The 19,892-nt window shown below is 38.6% G+C and overlaps 1 protein-coding gene across 4 annotated transcripts in view; it reads right to left on the reverse strand.

The window, feature by feature from the left end:
• The window catches only part of Atp8a1 (ATPase phospholipid transporting 8A1), a 213,305-nt gene extending 205,679 nt beyond the window's left edge, over positions 1–7,626 (reverse strand). For all 4 annotated transcript variants that reach the window (XM_076865343.2, XM_076865340.2, XM_076865342.2 and 1 more), the window contains exon 1: positions 7,374–7,626. In XM_076865343.2, the coding sequence (XP_076721458.1) occupies positions 7,374–7,422 (49 nt within the window). In that variant the 5' untranslated portion in view covers positions 7,423–7,626. The remainder of the gene's footprint in view (positions 1–7,373) is intronic.
• Positions 7,627–19,892: the final 12,266 nt, after the last annotated feature.

Here is a 19,892-nt window from a genome sequence, read left to right on the forward strand (position 1 = left end):
TAATTAGCTGAAAACATTTAAAAATACTTAGCTTAAATTATATTATGTGCGTGTATAAATATACCACAGTGAATTCTATCTTTATGTATATCTATAAAGCACCAATTAAAAAATCAATAAATGAGTGGAAGGTAGACCAACAGAGTATAAGAATGGAAATCAGAGAAGGAGGAGGGGAGAGAAAGGGGGGAAATTGAGGCCTGAAATGGAGTAAATTAAACTCCCTGTCAATATTATTATGTCAAATTAAACTCAATGATTATGTACAACTATAATGCACTAATAAAAAAAATAGCTGGGCATAACATGCCTGTAATTCCAGTGGCTAAGGAGGCTAAGGCAGGAGGATCACAAGTTCAAAGCCAGCCTCAGCAATTTAGTGAGGCCCTTAGCAACTTAGTGAGACACACACACTCTCTCTCTCTCTCTCTCTCTCTCTGGTCCTGGGGATTGAACCCAGGGCCTTGTGCATGCAAGGCAAGCACTCTACCCATTGAGCTATATCCTCAGCCCCGAGACCCTGTCTCAAAAATAAAAAAATAAATAGGGCTGGGGATGTGGCACAGTGGTTAAGCACTCCTGTGTTCAATCCCTGCTTTAAAAAAAATTATTCTGCTTTATTATACACAATATAATTGCAAAACCCAGAGAGATAAAAATTAACTGAAAAGATATTTAATATGAAAGAATTCAGACCAATGGTTTGGTTTCAACACCAATAGCTTCCGGCTTACACGTCTAAGTTACAAAACAAAACAAAAAAAGTCATAAGAAGAGACATCCTTTTCACCCAGAAATTCCATTTCTAGAGACTTTTCGCAAAGAAATAATCTGAGAAGTGTACAAACACTTTTTTTGGTGTTTTGTTTTTAAACAACTACTTAAAACACACACACACAAAAAAAAAACAAAACAAAAAAACCCGGAAATGGCCTAAATGCCCACTTAGTAAACCGTATTTAAGGTAAAAATACTGAACTGTCACAAAATCAATGACACCAGTTTGTGCATTCTATAAATAATGACTGAGCCCCTAGCAAGTTCAAATCACTGCTCTAAGAATTAGAGGTGTAAGAAGTAACAAGAGACAAAAAACACACCCTCCATTGAATTTATACAACTCTAGATTATATGGACACAGAGGTCTATGAAATACTAGGCAGCGGGGGAAAAAAAGGTTAAAAATAATGTAGAGTATGATCTTATTTTTCTCCTTTTCTGGAAAATGGCTAGAAGGGCATATACAAAAAATGAGAACATTTAAGATATATACACATCTTACATAAAATTTATAAAATTGTACAATCACAACATGATTATATTTGATGGCATCATCTGGGGTGATTTTACTCTCTGTGCGATGTGAGATTTACCAATGCTCAGGCAGTACTTCTACAATTGAAAGAACAAAGGTAATAAGCTCCTCCTCCATTCGGAACAAAGCTCTGTGTCAGTTCATTCAACAAACAAGCAGAACTGCAGATCTGGAGATGGGGGAGGGTACAACAGTGAAGAAATCCCTGAAATCCTCTCGTGGTGTGGGGGTGCCTTGTAAAAGGGTGCTGAGTACATCTGGACTTAGCTCAGAGTACTTTATAACCTGGATTCTACCGCATTCTCATCTCTAGGCCACAGATTCATTCAACAAACACATGAGCTGCCAATAATGTCCTGCAGGGAGCAACCTGTCACTGAACAAGGCAAGACAAAAACTCGTGCCTTGAAGGATTTTACTCTGCAGAGGATGAGATCACTGAAAGGTATAGGCTTTGGTGAGGGGTGAAGAAGGAAAGCAAAAGCTATGTCTTCCCAGCACCACCATTCTAATGAAATCCTGAGACCCACACAGCAAACATTTCACTAGCTTCAAATGCTTCCTAAGACATACGCAGACTTTCCACGGCTGTCAAGTAGGTGCAATTCAATTTTCACTATTTCTGAAATGAAAGGATGAGGAAAATAATGAATTCCATGCCATAGATTAGAAAACCTAAAAATGTATTTCTGATGCAGTTAGAATAACATGAAATAAAATGACATATTTAGAAAATGTGAAATACTGATTACATGATGTATCACTACACTCCCCGTCACTTCAGCTATAAGCCATGAACACATCTCCACATTTTTGCTGGGGTCTCCTTCATTCACCATCCGTTTTGTCCCACCACCTGATTAGCTGCACACAGTAGGTAGGTAATGCATGTTCATCCAAGGGAAAAAAGAACCTTAGTCATCTTTGATCTGAACAACTGAAATAGCCTCCTAAAATATTTCCTTTAACAAGATATTAATTTTCCTGTCCTTTTTGCTATCTTTTAAGTCAATGAAACATAGTATTCTATACAGTTGCAAACATTTTAGAGTTGTTATTTAGTAAACCCCTAGGACACTAAGACAACTTAGAAATAGATCCCACAGCACATGTGTTACATAACCAGGAACAGCCTTCCATTTTATCATTATCATATTCAGCAGAAGAAAATGCAAACCATTGGATGGGTATGTGTTTTTTCTGAGTACATTTCTTTAGTTCTGAACAACTTAATGCTTGTAATTTTGTTAAGCACAAGCTCTAAAAACAGTTCCTGTTTTATTCAAGCAAGAGCCTGTGACTGAGCCTGTTGCCTACCCTTTAACTGGTTTCTCTTTTTCCTTTAATAATGCACTGCTGAGTAATGTGCTGTGCTGGAAAACTACATTTCCCAGCTTCTCTTGAAGATGGGAGCCAATGCAAAAATAAGCATTATTCTCTGTATGGCATTTTTCAGGACAACCCTTCCATTTTTTTCCTGCCTGGAACTTCTACAAGATGGCTGGCACCCAGCAATTTTGTTGTGACTTTATGGAAGTCATCTGCTCAGGATGGTGAAGCAAAAAGGAATAAGGAGCCAATATCCCTCATGAGTTTGTGTAACAGGCATAGCTACCTATCTCCAGGCTTGTTTTGTAGGAGTGGGAAAAAGTGTTTTTGTATAAGCTACCTTTATTTCAGTCCCTGTTTCTAGATTACTGATGTTGTGTTTAGATATCCATTTAATTTAGCCAGGGCAGAAGAGACCTAAAATCTTAACCTTAGGTTTTTACTCTTGCTTTCAGGCAAACTTATATACTGACTGGGTTTCAAATGTTATCTCTGAATTCAAGATTCCAAAGATGATTTTTGTTTCCACATCTGACTTCAAAATTCCTTAGTAGCTTTAAAGCCTGTCAATTTGGATGTCTTACAATTACATTAAAATTTGAGCTTCTCTTAAGGTATTGGCCCACTTTCTCAACTTCCTTATCTTGTAATAGATTATCTCAGTCAGGGATGTACCACTTGCTTAGCATACACAAGGCCCTAGGTTCAATAGTCAGTTTGTGTGGTATGTGGTGGATTGGGGGTGGGAGGTGGGGATGTTGGAATTTTTTCTCAACCAGTCTGGCTCAAGACTGTAGAGAAGAGTTGAACCAGCTCCAGAATACCCCAGGGGGCTCATTCGTTTTGCAGTTCCCCAGGCCCACCTCAGGTCTACTCAATAGAATCTTCATAAAGCAGCCAAAGAAACTGCATTTTAATGAGGTTTAAAGACATGGGATATTATAAACATTAGAACTCAAAATTACTGCTTGAGAGAATTGCTTTAAAAAAAAAAAAAAATCCAACTGCCTCTTATTCTATACAGCTAAGTCCCACCATGTGGCCTCATTTCCTACTATTCTCGCCCTCCCTGTTCCTTTGACATTCCAGACTCTCCTGCCTTGAAGTCTCTGTCTGACAGTTACCTCTGCCTGTTCCCTCACCCTTCCTCCAGGTCCCCACAAGGCTGTCTTGCCTCAACTGTTCAAGGAAGGACAGCCTGACCAACCCTCTGAGAACTGAAATCCACTAGCCTTACCTTCTTACTTTCTCTTTATTCTTCAGTAGCACTCACTATCATTTGCTTATTTATTGTTTGCTTTTTCTCATGCCTCACTAGAAAGGAAGCACCACCAAGGACAAGGCTTCTACCACTGTGCTCACCGATAAGTCCCAAGTACCTGTGGAACGAGTTTAGTGATAGAAATCTGATTCCTCCCTTCCCATTTTTACTGTTCCATTTTAGTGCTAATCCTGACCTTTGCTATTTTAAGACTTTATTGGCAATAGAGCCTATTTAGTTAGTTTCCTTCCAGCCCATCCACGGCATTTCTTAGTTTATCTAAGATACTTCTCCTGGGATGTCACTCTCTCATAAGGATTTGGCTCCAGACTGGCTCTGTCAGTTATTATGTATTAGTGTCATACTCAAATTAGATTAATGAACTCTAAGATCTTGTTCACATATTCGATTCTATATCCAAATGACTCATCTTGGCATTCAAAATGCTCTGTAATCTAGCAGTACTCTACCTGTCCAAACTTACATCCTACTCCTTTCCAAGTTTCCCTCTTGTTCCTAGCTAATTTCCTTAACAACTCTGCAATAAGCCCCATTTGCTTTTTTCATGTCATTACTCTTTACCTTCAATGCCCTCCCAAGCACTGCAAGAGATGGAAAAATCTTTTAAAGACTGTTACCTGCAGACCAGCAACTTCCAGCATAAACTGTGAACTTTATCAGAATAGACTTCAGCCCTACCCCAGACCTTCTAAATCAGCCTTTATTTAACAAGATCCCCAGGTGATTCCTACATGCCTTAAAGTTTGAAAAGCACTGCAGGAGAACTCATCAAATCATACTTCAATGAATTATTCACATGCTCAGGAATCAGCATGTACTAAATTCCTGATCTTGCACAGGACCGATAATACCTACAACAAGCACAATATTCAATTAACAATAGCCCCTCTTAGACTATTTATTCCTTATTTCATTTCAGTCCTATCTCTCCAATTTGGTTACAAACAACTTACAGGCAAGACAGTCATGCATCTGGCCAATCTGGATTCAGGGAACAGAAACCCATTCAAGTAAACTTCAAGAAGGGGGATAAAAAGAGATTTAAAAAACAACAACAAAAAAAAACTTCTTGAGAACTGGGAATAGAAAACTTAGGAAGGGCTTCAAGTCCAAGGTCTGGCCACCTTCTCTCAGCATCTGCATTTTCCTATCTCTTCCATTTTCTTTCCTATCTATTCATGGATTTTGTTTATTTATTTCAGCAGAATTAGCATGACCTATTACAGTCATCAGATTCTCCCCCATCAGATTATTTGCCTCTGCCCCTTTCTGCTTTGATTTTCACTATAAAAGTCTCTAACCTTAATACTTCCCAAGAGAGATGTAATAACACAGAGGATCTTTGTAGCCAAACCACAAGGTTACAAGTGTGAGTCACCAATGGATTGGATGCCCTTGGGTCAGGAGCCCAGCCTGATCCAATCAGCTGAGGACCAAAGGACTGCAGTTCAGAGCAAGGCCCTTTAGGAAGCAGGAGCTATGGAAGGAGAACATTGCTCAGGAAAGATGTGGAAAGAGCAGACAACAATCCACACTGCTAGCCCACACAGTTATTACTTTGTCCTCACAGTTCTGAGCAAATCAACCAATATGGGAGGAAAGGGTCATTCACCAAGCACCACAATGCGCCTGATACTGTGCTAGATGCACAGGGAATACAAAGATTAAGTAAGAAGCAGTCCTTGTTTTCCCAGAGCTGTTATACCAAATGTGTCACTAAACTAGACACTTGACCTTGGGCAAGTTACTAAACCATTCTGAGCCATCATTTCCTCAACTAGCAGATGGTACTCCACCTTTGCCAACCTCTAGGAGCATTGTAAGATCCCATAAACTCTGTGAAAGTGTTTTGTAAAACACATGTGCCAATCAAAAAGAACACTGCAGGCCTTCAATGCTAATAAAATCCTCACGTGCCACAGGATTTTCTGCATTTCTTTTAGACTTTTTTTTACCTCTTGTTCCTATTCCCCACAATATCTGATCCATCAATTGCTATTATTTGAAACACCAACTATCACCATTATATTATATTTTCATCACCTCTACAGTTCAAAGGGTGATCAGCAAAATTAACTTCATTTAGAAGTGTTAAACTGAGTACATATTTACTGTGTACATTTTAAAAGAAATATTATCTATTCCACTGTATAAAACTGAAACGTCCTATAAGTGACTTTTTTTTTTTTTTGCTATCATAATAAGTATGTATTAAATTCCTGTTGGACACAGGTTAGTTTTGACTCTATGTGGCTCTTTCCCCAGAGCAGTTTAATATTTTCCTAAGTCTTGAAATCAGGAAATCCTAGATATTAGAGCCCAGGAACTGTTTTCAAATGAGGACACTACAGAGGAAAAATAAAATGCCCTGCCTTAAATCCCTGGAATTGAAGAGTGGGGGTGGGGAGGAAGGGTGAGAATCAGTGATGGTGACAAGATAGCTCAGTTCTCAAAAACACATTATCCTCTTTGCAGGGTTCAACTATAGGTTCAGGGCAATGAAAAACAAAACTCGGGATATGTAGTCTTGGCTTTGTCCTGATCAAAATCAAGGAATATTTACTGAATGCTCCCACAGGCCAGATAGGATGCTGAGGGCTTCTCAGCTGGGATGACCAGTGCTTCGCCCACCAAACCTCCCTTGCCTCTACCCTCGGCATCTGTTGCTCAGTACTGTCAAGTGGACAAGTGTAGCCATTCAACAGCTGGCCCTAGGTGGAGCAAAGAAAATATCTTCTACAAATCAACTCAACTGGCCAAAGTGCAGGTTTCAGGCATAAGGAAAAACAAAAACGAAACCTCAGCGGAGAGACTCAGCCAGGTGAGACTTCACTGCAGAAGACAGAACGAAAGATTGTAATGCATGTCACCTACTAAGCACCGAACTCCAATTAAGAATCCTCGCGCCTAGAGAGGCAAGCGACTATGGATCAAAAGCTCTTACACTTTGTGAAGGGCAAATCCGTTTCCCCTGGAGCTGCGATGTGGGTGCTGTTAAGAGGTGGGCGCTGGAGACGAGGGCGGCGGGTTGGCGATCTGTTCTTTAGGGTGGGGAAGCTAAGAACCCGGAGGTTCGCTCGCTAGTGGCGAGTTGGGCAAGCAAGTGCGCTTGGTGACTTGGACCTAATGGTCACGCTGCGGTGTAAAGCAAGCCTTGGGGCTCCCTCCCAGTATCAATTCGAAGGGTCTGGACCCTGGAAAGGATTTGTGAGAGCACTGAAGGCAGGGCAGGGAGAAGGGTCCGCTAGGGACCTGGCGCGACAGTCTGGCGACTGTCAAGGGGAAGAGGTGGGACAAGGTATTTCTGGCCGGATAAACATAAACACACACACACACACACACACACACTCTCACTCACGCGTGCACGCTCGCTCACTCACAGCCCTGCCCCAGGCTGGTTCCGCGCCTCCTCCGCGCACAGCCCCCCTGTTGGAGATGGTCACTCACCCTCGGCGCGAGAGCGAATCTCCGACACTGTTCTCCGCATTGTGGGCATCGCGGCGATGGCTGCAGGTGAGACTTGAGCACAGACTCTGCACCTGTCACGGCGCCGCGCGGCCGGGAGAACTGGATGCGCCGCGCCGGGAGCTCAGCTGCCTCCCGGGCTCGCCGCCCACCCAGGGCAGCGCCGCCACCGGGAGCGGCCCCGGAACGCCAGCAGTAGCAGGAAGAGGCGACGGTGGCGACGGTGGCGACGGTGGCGGCGTCCGCAAAGCTGGGCGAGCTCTCCCTACAGCCGCGGAGGGGGCGGCTCGGCGAGGGGCGGAGCCCGGCCGCCGGCGCCGGGGGAGGGATCTGCCGGACGCGCGCTTACTCGCTCCCGCCGCAGCCCGGCTCGGAGGCGGGAAGGGGCGGGGAGAGACCACGAAGAGACTCCTCCGCCTCGCCCCGCCCCGGACTGTACCACTCCTCAGTGGGGGAACAGTTGCAGTCTCCTAAGCCCGGGAGCCCTCGATCCTCCCCGCGGTGTCCGTTCTCCGTGTCCCCCATCAAGGCCATCAAGGCCATTGAGACACTCCCAAATCTTGGCCAGAGGGGAAGAGGTGTCTTGGAGGTAGCATGCTTATGTGTGCCCTCCCGGCACCCTATGGCTTTTAATTACAAGGAGCCGCCCATCCTCTGGAAAGGGGTGTCGATGGGTCTTGAGTGTGCCGACTGGAGAAGGGGTCTGCGATGACCAGGTTTAGGTCCCTGCTCCAGCTGGAAAGGGACTGCGTGGAATTCCAACCCTCTGGTTGGAATCCTACCCTCAGCACCGCCAGCTGAACTCATTCTGAGCCCCACTTGCTCACTAGCAACAGGCAGTGAGACCTGAGGTCTCTAGAGCTGATCCGCTTCCTGCCCCTGGGGTCTGGGTGCCTCTGGGCCCATCTGCATGTGGGCCTGGTACTTCCCACCAGTTTATGCTCTGCAGCTTCATAAAGCTCTGAAATTGCAATTAAAGTTAACTAAATCATTGCGCAGGTGGTTCATTTGTGTTGTTCAGGTTTTTGCTTTTAGTTAAACCTGCAGAAATTTGAACGCAGTAGTTTTATCCAAAAAGGTGAGTAGGATCTTGGTATAAAATACATAAAGATATTAAATTGTGTGCCCCATATCTTTGAGACTATTACAACCTCATTACCTTTTATTTCATAAAATAAGATTTATGCCACTAAGTCGTCAATAAATACAGTATTTTTTTTTTTTAATTTGTTCCTGATTTCACCTTCAAGTTTGTATTAAGGTTCTGTATAGATTCTGGTGAGCTGCTGAACTGGTGAGAACGAAATAAACTAAGTTAGAAGCATTTTACTTCTTCTTTCATCTTGTTATCTTTCTTCCGGTACCCGCTGGAAGAGGACTTTATGTGGGAGCCTTTTATTTAAACTCCATTTAGATACTAAAGTGAGAGATCTGCAGCGTTCAAGCTGAGAAATATCATAACCCAAGCTTCAAAAAAAAAAAAAAAAGAAAGAAAGAAAAGAAGTGATAGCATCTTACCTCCATTTGTATTTCCTCTGCTTCCTGCAGGTAGCATTTGCTAATCGAAGTACAGCTCTACAGGAATACCCAGGCAGGTGGTCAATGCATATTTATGAGGAACCCACTCTACTTGGCTCTCATTCAGGGGCTGGGATCAGAACAAAGAAAATGTGTTCCCAGTGTTCACAGAATATCTCAGGGCAGAGCAGGACTCAAAGATAAATGTGTCTGTTTCAGTGATGGTCACGATTTAAAAGTATGGTCTTCTAAAAGTAAAAAATGAACATAGTCTTATCAAGACTGTCATCACTGGCCATTTTTATTTCTCCTGAGTCCCAGGATCTCATGACATAAAACAGGCTTCCTCTGGCTCAATGAATATGAATCTGAAGCAAATTAAGTTTGTTCAGCAAGGAAATATTTTTTTAAAGTATTAGCTTTAGAAGTTAGCTAACATAAACTGGAGAAAATATAGTACATTTCTGATTAACATTTGAAGTGTAATTTTCTATAAAGCCAGAACCGTTTTTCCCCAAAAATTAGTGCATAGCAGCATGACACTATGTGATTTATGAGCAGTTACTTTTTAATTCCTAATGATCCCTCAAATAAGTTCAATTTTGCTTTCTTATGAAAAATAATTATCAGAAAGGAGTTTCAGAGGTTACATTTGTTTTCTATAGAGCATTCTCTTTGATATGTGTGTCCCATTAACAATTCATCAGCAAGGTTGACAATATAGGTCATGCATACAGGAAATGAAAATGGTTTTTCATACCTAGAAGAGCATTGCATGTATAGTTTATAGATTACCATGTGTCGTTTCCCAGGTTATACTTCCACTTTATCCATAATTGCAAGTGTATTCTATCTCCCACATTTCTGAAAAACCACTCCTTCCTGTTTGCTAAAAACCACACACGTTTTTATTGGCTCATAAACTTGATTGCAACTGAGTATTGCACTAATCTGCATCTGCTTCATTTCAAAGATCTCAGATCTTCTCACCTTCCATTGTGTGAGAAGTACAGTGTGTGCCAACCCCTGGCAGGGAACTCTGTTTCCAGCAATATGACCTTGTCACAGAATCTGTAGTAGAATTCAGGTGCCAGCAAGATAATTTAAAAACTTTCAGGTCTTATAACCACTGCTGATGAACTTGGAAAGATGAAGGTTATTTAAGGACAGCTTCTCTAGGGACCACTCTTGATCATCATGTGCAAAATACATACTGAATACTGAGTATACAGCACACCTGAGGTGCTGAGCCAGAGTGCTAGTAGATTACCAAGGTACTAATGAAAACTGACCAGTAGTGCAACACAATGACTGGCACCTAATGTCAAATAGACAAGCAGCAACAAGCGCAGACCTTGAGAGAAGAGATTCTAAGATCTTCGGTGAACGGCATTGTTGAGCCAGACCTTGAAATAAGGTTCTGTCTATAGAGATGAGTGAGAGACCTCTTTTAGGGTAGGAGTGCTTGGCGTTTAATGGATACTCAATAATAATTGTTTGATGAATATCTGAAGTAATTGGAATAATAGAAGAATATATTTAGGGAAACAAATAAACGGATTTGATTATAAAAACGCTTCTCATTGGGAATCCATGGATGGAGACTAAAGGTGCCAGATTTTAGAAAGTCTTAAACATTATATAAAGATCTTTTTTTTTTCCTAATGAGCCTTCTAAACAAATGATATTAGGTGTCCCAATATGCCCAGTTCAGAGCATATTAATGTCATTTTCCTTTGCATTTCCCCACAAAAATTTCCTCAGTTTTACCAACTAAATTATGCTCTAAGATAATGAGTTTTACATTGCAACTTTCATCACATTCCCAACAACTGTGGCATGTGGGAATTAAAAGAAAAATAAGTCCTTAGCTTTCCTTTTGAATCAGGATGGGTTGTGTTATTGAGTAATAGGAGAAAATGCAAGCACACCCACTATGTTCTACTGTCATAGCAGGGTGTAGACATTAGTAAAACTATTGGTCCAAGGATCCAGTTTTCAACTGTCACCTGACTCTGGGTACCTGACAATCAGATTGTCAGGTACCCAGAGTCAGGTGACAGTTGCTGTAGTTTGAATGTGTCTCCAAAAGTTCCTGTGCTGGAAACACAATTACCAGTGTTGGGAGATGAAATTTAACAAGTGGTGATTAGGTGATGAAGACTTTGTCCTCATGAATGGATTAATGTCATGTTATAGTGCAATAGGCTTGTTAAAAATTGGAGTTCATCTCCTTCTTGTCTTCCTATTCTCTCATGCCCCTTTTCCCTTCCACTGTCTGCCATGGGATGATACAACAGAGAGTTTTCATTAGATGTCAGTGACTTGATATCAGATCTCCCTGCTTCCAGAGCTGTAAGAAATAAATCTCTATTTTTTATAAACTACCAGTCATGGGTATTCTGTAATAGCAGTAGAAAATGGACTAAAACAGTAGTTGATATTCCAAAGGAAAAATACAATAAAAGAACACAGGGAACATCACTACTAGGGCTAAGAAGATTAGAAATTTTGTTTCCATGTTTAGGCAATTAAATGGGAGAAAGGCTGAGACTAGTCTTTTGAACAAATGATATTTGAACAAATGGAGATGTACCTGTCAAAGAATGAAGCTGGGCTATTCCTCATACCATATACTAAAATTAATTAAAATGGATCAGAGATCCAAATATAAAAGTTAAATCAACTATAAATCTCTAAGGAGGAAAATAGGAGTGATTTTTTTTGAACTTCTATAACAATTCCTTACATATAACACCAAAACATGAACATCAAAGGAAAACAGAAATACACTGGATATCACAAAAACTAAAACTTTTGTACTTCAAAGAACAATGCCAAGAAAGTAAAACTCTAACCCAGAGAATTATTTTTGTAAATCATATATCTGATAAGCAACTTATACCTGGAATATATTAAGAACTATTATGGATAAATAATTTTTAAAAATCTAGTTTAAAAATGGGTGAAGAATCTGAATAGTCATTTCTCCAAAGATCTGCAAATGACCACTAAGCTTATGAAAAGATGCTCAATATCATTAGCTATCAGGGAACTGCAAATCAAAATCACAAGATACCATTTCATATACACCCAAATGACTATTTAAAAATACAGATAATGCTTGTTGGAGAGTATGTGGAGAAGTTGGAACACTCACATACTGTGGATGGGAATGCAAATGGTGCCACTGCTTTGGAATCCAGCAATCCCTCAAATGACTAAACTTGAAATTACCATAGTATCTAGCTGTTACACTCTTGGGTATGTACCTAAGGGAAATAAAAAGAGAGATCCACGTAGAAATTTTTACACGAATATTCAGAGCAACATTATTTGTAGCCAGAAGGAGGAAATAACTCAAGCTATTCACCAACTGGTTGATAGATAAATATGATGTGGTTCAGTCACATAATAGGATATCATTCTGAAGTCAAAAGGAATGAAATGCTAATGCATGCTACAACATGAATGACTTTTAAAATGTTAAAAGGACCACGAATTATAAAATTTCATATAAAAATGTGTTCAAAATATGCAAGTCTAGAGAGATAGAAAAATCTCATGTCCCAAAAAGTTTTGTCAAAATTAAGTGATCAGATTTTAAATTGAAACTGATTTTAACCAAAAGCTGTAAATCTATTGTCAATAAATAATTCAGTCACTTACTATGCATAATGATAAAATCAATCCTTTTGTCTCATGCCTGTGATTCATTTCTCATGCCTATATTACCATTCTCTTTTCAAACACTAGTGATATTTTAATTCAGTCATAATGTCTTTGAACATTATTATCTTCCTCATGTACTGGGAATTTCTAACAAAATGGGTAATAATATTTTTTCATTATAATTGAAAATACTCTGGAATTTAGAAAGAATAAGTACCTCTAGTATATTTTCAATAGGATTCAATTCACACACTGTCTTTTGGGGAAAACATTTGTTGAGTATTTTATTCAAAAAAGTAAATGCACATTCAAGAAAAAATAACCCACGTTATCATGATATCTAGTTTGAAGATCTTAAATTCAATAGAATTATTTCAAATTGATGATAAAAAGCTAATTAAATGGTATGATTTTTTACTTTACTAATGTCTATGTACCTGGAGCCAAGATGTAAAAAATTAATACTTAATTCAAAGTGTTAAGTATTCTAATAATGTTGGTTTCTTTGTAAAATGTTATTATAAAACACTTCATGAATTTGTAGATGGTATAATTAGCATAGTATCACCAAGATTTTTATATCTTAAAAAGTAGTATTATTGAAATATAATTGACATACCATGAAATTCAGGTGTTTAAACTGTGGAATTTTTTTAAGCTTTGATATCACCACATTCAAAATAATAAAAATATTTGTCCCTTCTAAAAGTTATGTATTGCCCCATGCCATGGTCCTTATATGTCACTGAAGATTCCTTAATGTTTTCAGTGCAATTTGTTGAGTGCCTACCTGTTCTTAATACTGAGATGGGTATTGGAGATTGAGTGGTAAGCCAAAGCAGACAGGTTACAGATCCTTATAGAATTCATGTCACCTCAGAATGATATAAATCATCAAATAATTATGTGAATAAGTACAAAATCACAACCATACACTATAGGGAAGGTAGTCTCTATCTTTATATATTGATTTTACCCCAAAAAATATTTCTGTGTTTTCACATTTATATCTGGGACACTTCAAAAGTACTTCATTTCTTTTATATATTATGTCTTTTATCTTGAAATGAGTGTGAATTTTGGTATATAAAAAGGATAAATAGTAATGAAAAGAAATATGATTACAATTTATTTTCTCATTGACCAAGAAGACAATATTAGAAGTGAAAAGGAACTCTTGAGAAAAATCTCACACTTTTTTTTTTTTTTTTTTGCCACGTCAGATTAGGCAATATTTCAAGAAGGAAAAGGAGCAATGATGAGGTAGGAAAAATCCACAGAATTTTTATTACAAATTGAACACAGCAATAAGTGGTATGTACATGATTATCAGATAAAATTTTGTAATTCCGTAACTTTTAATTTAAAAAAGAATGCTAGACTTAAATAAGATGGTTTCCTAAGTAATTGAAATAAGCCATAGCTTTCAAATGAAAGATTTGCCAGTCATGTTTGCGCCTTTGGATGATAGATCTTTCTGCACAGAGATTCATAATTCATTGCAGTGCTTAGTAGATTTATCGGAAAATCATAATATGTTTTTTTTTTCCTCTAACCCCAAAACGTCCCAGAAAGAACATTTGCTGGAAAGGGGGAGCAGTTATCACTAGACTCCTGCCGACTCTGAAATCCAGGAAATCCACCAAATGGATAGAGTCAATATTTAATCCAGGATTGCATGTAGGTATTTTCCCCAAAGAAACGAAGTCAGTGGAAGGGGAAACACCAAAGAGAGAAGCAGAAGGAGACCTTGGGAGCTGGAGGCAGTGGAGGTAAGAGCACTTGGGAGTCAAGTTCAGGAGCAGAAGCTGCTCCTCTCTTGTAGATCTCTTTATCTATGCCGACTGCAAAGGACAGCTCCTGGCATACATTTGGTCTAAACTCTGGAAAGCTGACCTTAGCCAGTTAAATTGGAACCACTTTCCTTCTGTTCCTGAATCCATGATATTCTGACTCCAGTTTGCCTCCCAGGCATCAGAAACCCATACATTTCTAATGGAAGCTGCTGCAATCTGTTGTAAGCAAAGCCTGTCAAAATTTCCCATGCTGGTTGGTGCAATTCTACATCTGTCTACTCAGGGGTCTTTTGGCATTCCCTGATTTGCTGTTGATCTAAAAATGACTGTGCAGAAGGAAAACCCTAAGAAAGATATTTGAATAAGTACACAGGAACCATTTTGTGGAGGACCATGCAGACTAGTAAAGGAGATAGGAATGAATGCATGTAGAGAAAGGGAGTCACTGCAGCCTCCACGACACCAAAGAAAACTGTCATTACCAAGATTCTTGTGGTTAAGAAGATTTGACGGTGACACATGCCTATTCTAGCTACTCAGGAAGCTGAGGCAGGAGGATCCCAAGTTGGAGGCCAACCTGGGCAACCTGGTGAGATTCTCTCTCAAAATTTAAAATTGGCCAGGCACAATGGCACACGCCTGTAATCCCAGTGGCATGGGAAGTTGAGGCAGGAGGATCACAGGTTCAAAGCCAGTCTCAACAACAGTGAGGTGCTAAGCAATTCAGTGAGGCTCTGTCTTTAAAGAAAATACGAAGTAGGGGGATGTGGCTCAGTGGTTGAGTACCTCTGAGTTCAATCTCTGGTACCAAATTTTTTTTTTTTTTTAAAGTTGGTTTGGGATGTAGCTCAGGGGCAGAGCACCCCTAGGTTCAATCCTCAGTACTGCAAAAGAAACAAACAAATATTCTCATGGTGTTAACAGAATATGGAGCATGGGTTAGAAGTAAAGAGATGAATCTGGAGGTGAAAGGAGCTATTCAATTAGCAGAAAAAAATTATGATTAAAAAATTAAAATTAATGAATTAAAATGTTACAAAATATGAAGCAAATTTTTTTTTTGGTAATACTTTTGGGGCAACTAGCAATAAAAGACAAAGATCTATTTATCTGTAGAAAAACCATACAATCTTCTCTCTGTTGTACATAAGTTTAGATATGGATATAGCTCTATTGGAACTTTTTAGATGCTGGGATAATTTCTATTGAATCAGAAATTCTGATATTCAAGGAGAGATTCCCTTTATTGCTTCTTTTGAAAGATGATTAATGTGTATTACACTTAAGCATATGCTTAATTATTGGAAGTGTTTTATTTATCTTTTAATGCTTCTAAACATTTCAGTAGTCTAAAAAAGTATGATTAATCTAAAAACTGCTTGGTATTAATGCTGCTTTAATGGGAAAAAAAACTTAAATAAGAAAATCTGGATTTGGGCCTCAGTTCTGGCACTTTTTAGTTATTTTTATTTTGGAAATACCATTAAAAAAAAAAAACACCTTTTTTCAACCTAGACTTGATTAGTGGGAATTTGGGTGCAAGTCTCCATCTTTTACCTGCCTGCTTGCTGGCTCTGCCATCAAGCTACTAGGTGCTGATGCGGGTTTCACCTCTTACCAGCTGTATCAATTTGGGTAAGTTACCAATTTCTCTGTGCCTGAGGTTTCTTATTTGTAAAATGAGGATAATTATAATGCCTATCTCATAGGAATATTGTGAATTCTACCTGAGATAGTTTATTGCAACATCTGGTGCACATTATGGCTGTGGTTACCATTTTCATTTGGTACACCTAAAGCCGTGAATGGGTTAACTCATTCCTAGTACTAGCAAGTCTTTTTTTTTCACTGTTTTTGTTTTGCTTCACTCTCCCAGATAAATAACTGGCAAACTCAGCCTTGCCTAAAAGGTAGAATAAGGGAAAATATGAAAGAACAGCACTGGTCACATGACTTTCTAAACAGTAATCTGTATTTAGGTTTGTAGGAAACAGGAAAGTCTGGAATGCCTGGTACCTGAGGGCATCCTGGAATCCACATCAAGAGAATGAATGACGGCAAGAATTAATGACCGTTCTAGCCCCCACCTGCCTATGGCTAAAATTAGACTCTCCTGAAACCCCTTATAAGCTGAGCACATGCAACCCCTGACGAGAGGGAATCTGTCCCCTGGCAGGAGGGAATCAAGTCTCCATCTTCCACCTGCCTGATTGTTGCCGGGAGAGCTCTTTCTTTTCCCACCAGTCTCTTGAGTTTTTGGCTTCATCAGGTGGTAGCAGGATCAGACTTTTCTCATTTTCACTTTCAAAATCTTTTCTAACTCTATGACATAAAATTGAATGATTTAAGGAACTCAAGGCTTTTTTTCCTTATTAATGTCTTACTTTAGATAGATTAGTAACATAAGTTTATAGAATCTATCATTTTCTTAACAAATGGCAAAAATGTTGGATATGGCATTTTAAAGCAAGATTCTATGTGTTGGTTTTAAGAGCCTTGTTGCAAGAATGCTAAACTAGCAAAATTTATCAACACTTGTAAATATTTCGATGTCTTTTAGGATAAAGTTCCAATGCCTGTAATAGAAAACCCCCAAATAACAATGGTTTTAAGCAAGATGGAGGCTTACTTCTTAAAGAAGTTGGAAGATGGGCTCCATTCTGTCATCAGAGATCCAGGGCCTTGGCTGGGATGTGGCTCAGTGATAAAGTGCTCACCTAGCACTGATAGTTACTGGGTTCGAACCTCAGCACCATATGACATTAGATATATAAAGGTATTATATCCATCTACAGCTAAAAATATTTAAAAAATAAAATAAAAGAGATCTAAGGCTGTTTCTGCTCTGCGATGCTCAACATATAGCTTCCATCCTTAAGGCCACCTCATGATCTTAGCTGGCCTCTCGTCGGCAGCCATCACACACACTGGAAAACATGAAAAGGAATAAAAATATCAGCACACTGGGTCAGATGCCTTTAAGGAGTCACCCTCAAGTCTCACATAAAAGTTTATTAAGTATTAGGCTTTCTTAAATTTTATTTTATGGATGGATTTTGATGTAAGATGTTTACTGTAAATGAATTAGTCAGTCCCATCAATTTAATTTTGAATCATACAGATGATATACTTTAGTAACAGGTCAATTTCTCTTAAGTACAAGGATTAAGATATTTGAAAATATTAGGACTATAGGTTTGAATAACTTAATCACATGTATACTTATTCTCCTGGTTTAAAGCTATTAATTTTCTTTAGGAAAATTATGTCATTCAAACAATTTTAGGTTTGATATTTTTTTCATTACTTTATTATAGATGACAGCAGAAAGTATTACAATTCATATTATAGATATACAGCACAATTTTTCATATCTCTGGTTGTACACAAAGTAGAGTCACACCGCTCATGTCTTCATACATGTACTTAGGGTAATAATGACCATCTCATTTCACCGTCTTTCCTACCCCCACCCCCCAATCCTTCCTCTCCCTCCGCTTTTCCTCTTTGCCCTATCTAGAGTTCATCTAATCCTTCTATGCCTCCCCCATTATGAATCAGCATCCTTAAATCAGAGAAAACATTTGGCATTTTTTTTTTTGGATTGGCTAACTTAGCATTATATTCTCCAACTCCATCCATTTACCTGCAAATATCATGATTTTATTCTTTTAATGCTGAATAATATTCCATGTGTATATATACAAAATTTCTTTATCCATTCATCTACTGAAGGGCATCTAGGTTGGTTTTACAGTTTAGCTATTGTGAATTGTGCTGCCATAAACGTTGATGTGGCTGTGTCCCTGTAGTATGCTGATTTTAAGTCTTTTGGGTATAGACCAAGGAGTGGGATAGCTGGGTCAAATGGTGGTTCCATTCCTAGTTTTCCAAGGATTCTCCATTCTGCTTTCCACCAATTTGCAGTCCCACCAACAATGTATGAGTGTGCCTTTTACTCCACTGTGGCCATTCAGACTAGAGTGAGGTGAAATCTTAGAGTAGTTTTGATTTGCATGTCTCTAATTGCTAGAGATGTTGAACATTTTATCATATATTTATTGATTGATTGTATATCTTCTTCTAAGAAGTGTCTGTCAGTTCCTTGGCACATTTATTAATTGGGTTATTTGTTTTATTGGTGTTAAAATTTTTGAGTTCTTTGTATATCCTAGAGATTAGTGCTCTATCTGATGTACATATGGTAAAAATTTGTTCCCAAATTCTAGGCTCTCTATTCACCTCACTGATTGTTTCTTTTGCTGAGAAGAAGCTTTTTAGTTTGAAATCCATCCCATTTATTGATTATTGATATTAATTCTTGTGCTATAGGAAGTTGGGCCTAATCCTTTAAGGTGGAGATTTGGGCCTACTTCTTCTAATAGATGCAGCGTCTCTGGTTTAGTTCCTAGGTCCTTGACCCATTTCAAGTTGAGTATTGTGCATGGTGAGAAATAGAGATTTAATTTCATTTTGTTGCATATGGATTTCCAATATTCCCAGCACTATTTGTTGAAGAGGCTATCTTTTCTCCAATGTACGTTTTTGGCACCTTTGTCTAATGTAAGATAACTGTAATTATGTGGGTTAGTCTTTGTGTCCTCTAATCTGTACCATTGGTCTACAAGTTTATTTTGGTGCCAATATTAATGCTGTTTTTATTACTATTGCTCTGTAGTATAATTTAAGGTCTGGTATAGTGATGCCACCTGCTTCACTCTTTTGGTAAGGATTGCTTCAGCTATTCTGTGTCTCTTAATTTCCAGATGAATTTCATGACTGCTTTTTTTATTTCTGTGAGGAATGTCATTGGCCTTTTGATTGAAAATGCATTATGGTATGCAGTATGGTAATTTTGACAATATCAATTCTGTCTATCCATGAACAAGGTAGATCTTTCCATTTTCTAAGGTCTTCTTTAATTTCTTTCTTTAGCATTCTGAAGTTTTCATTGTAGAGGTCTTCACCTCTGTCATTAAATTGATTCCTGAGTATTTTTTTTGAGGCTATTGTAAATGGGGTAGTTTTCCTCATTTCCCTTTCAGAGGATTTGTCACTGATATACAGAAATGCCTTTAACTTATGAGTGTTGATTTTGTATCCTGCTACTTTGCTGAATTCACTTTCTACTTCTAGAAGTTTTCTGATGGAATTTTTTGGGTCTTCTATAGAATCATATCATCAGCAAATAGTGCCAATTTGAGTTCTTCTTTTCCTATGGGTATTACTTTAATTTTTTTTGTCTGTCTAATTGCTCTGGCCAGTGTTTCAAGAACTATGTTAAATAGAAGTGGTAAAAGAGGGCATCTCTGTCTTGTTCCAGTTTTTAGAGGGAATGCTTTCAATTTTTGTCCATTTAGAATAATGTTGGCCTGGTGCTTAGCATAGATAGCTTTTACAATGTTGACATATGTTTCTGTTATCCCTAGTTTTTCTAGTGTTTTGAACATGAAGGGGTGCTGTATTTTGTCAAATACTTTCCCTGCATCTATTGAGATGATCATATGGTTCTTAT

The sequence above is a fragment of the Callospermophilus lateralis genome, chromosome 8 (genome assembly GCF_048772815.1).
Source record: "Callospermophilus lateralis isolate mCalLat2 chromosome 8, mCalLat2.hap1, whole genome shotgun sequence".
NCBI classification, from domain to species: Eukaryota; Metazoa; Chordata; class Mammalia; order Rodentia; family Sciuridae; genus Callospermophilus; species Callospermophilus lateralis.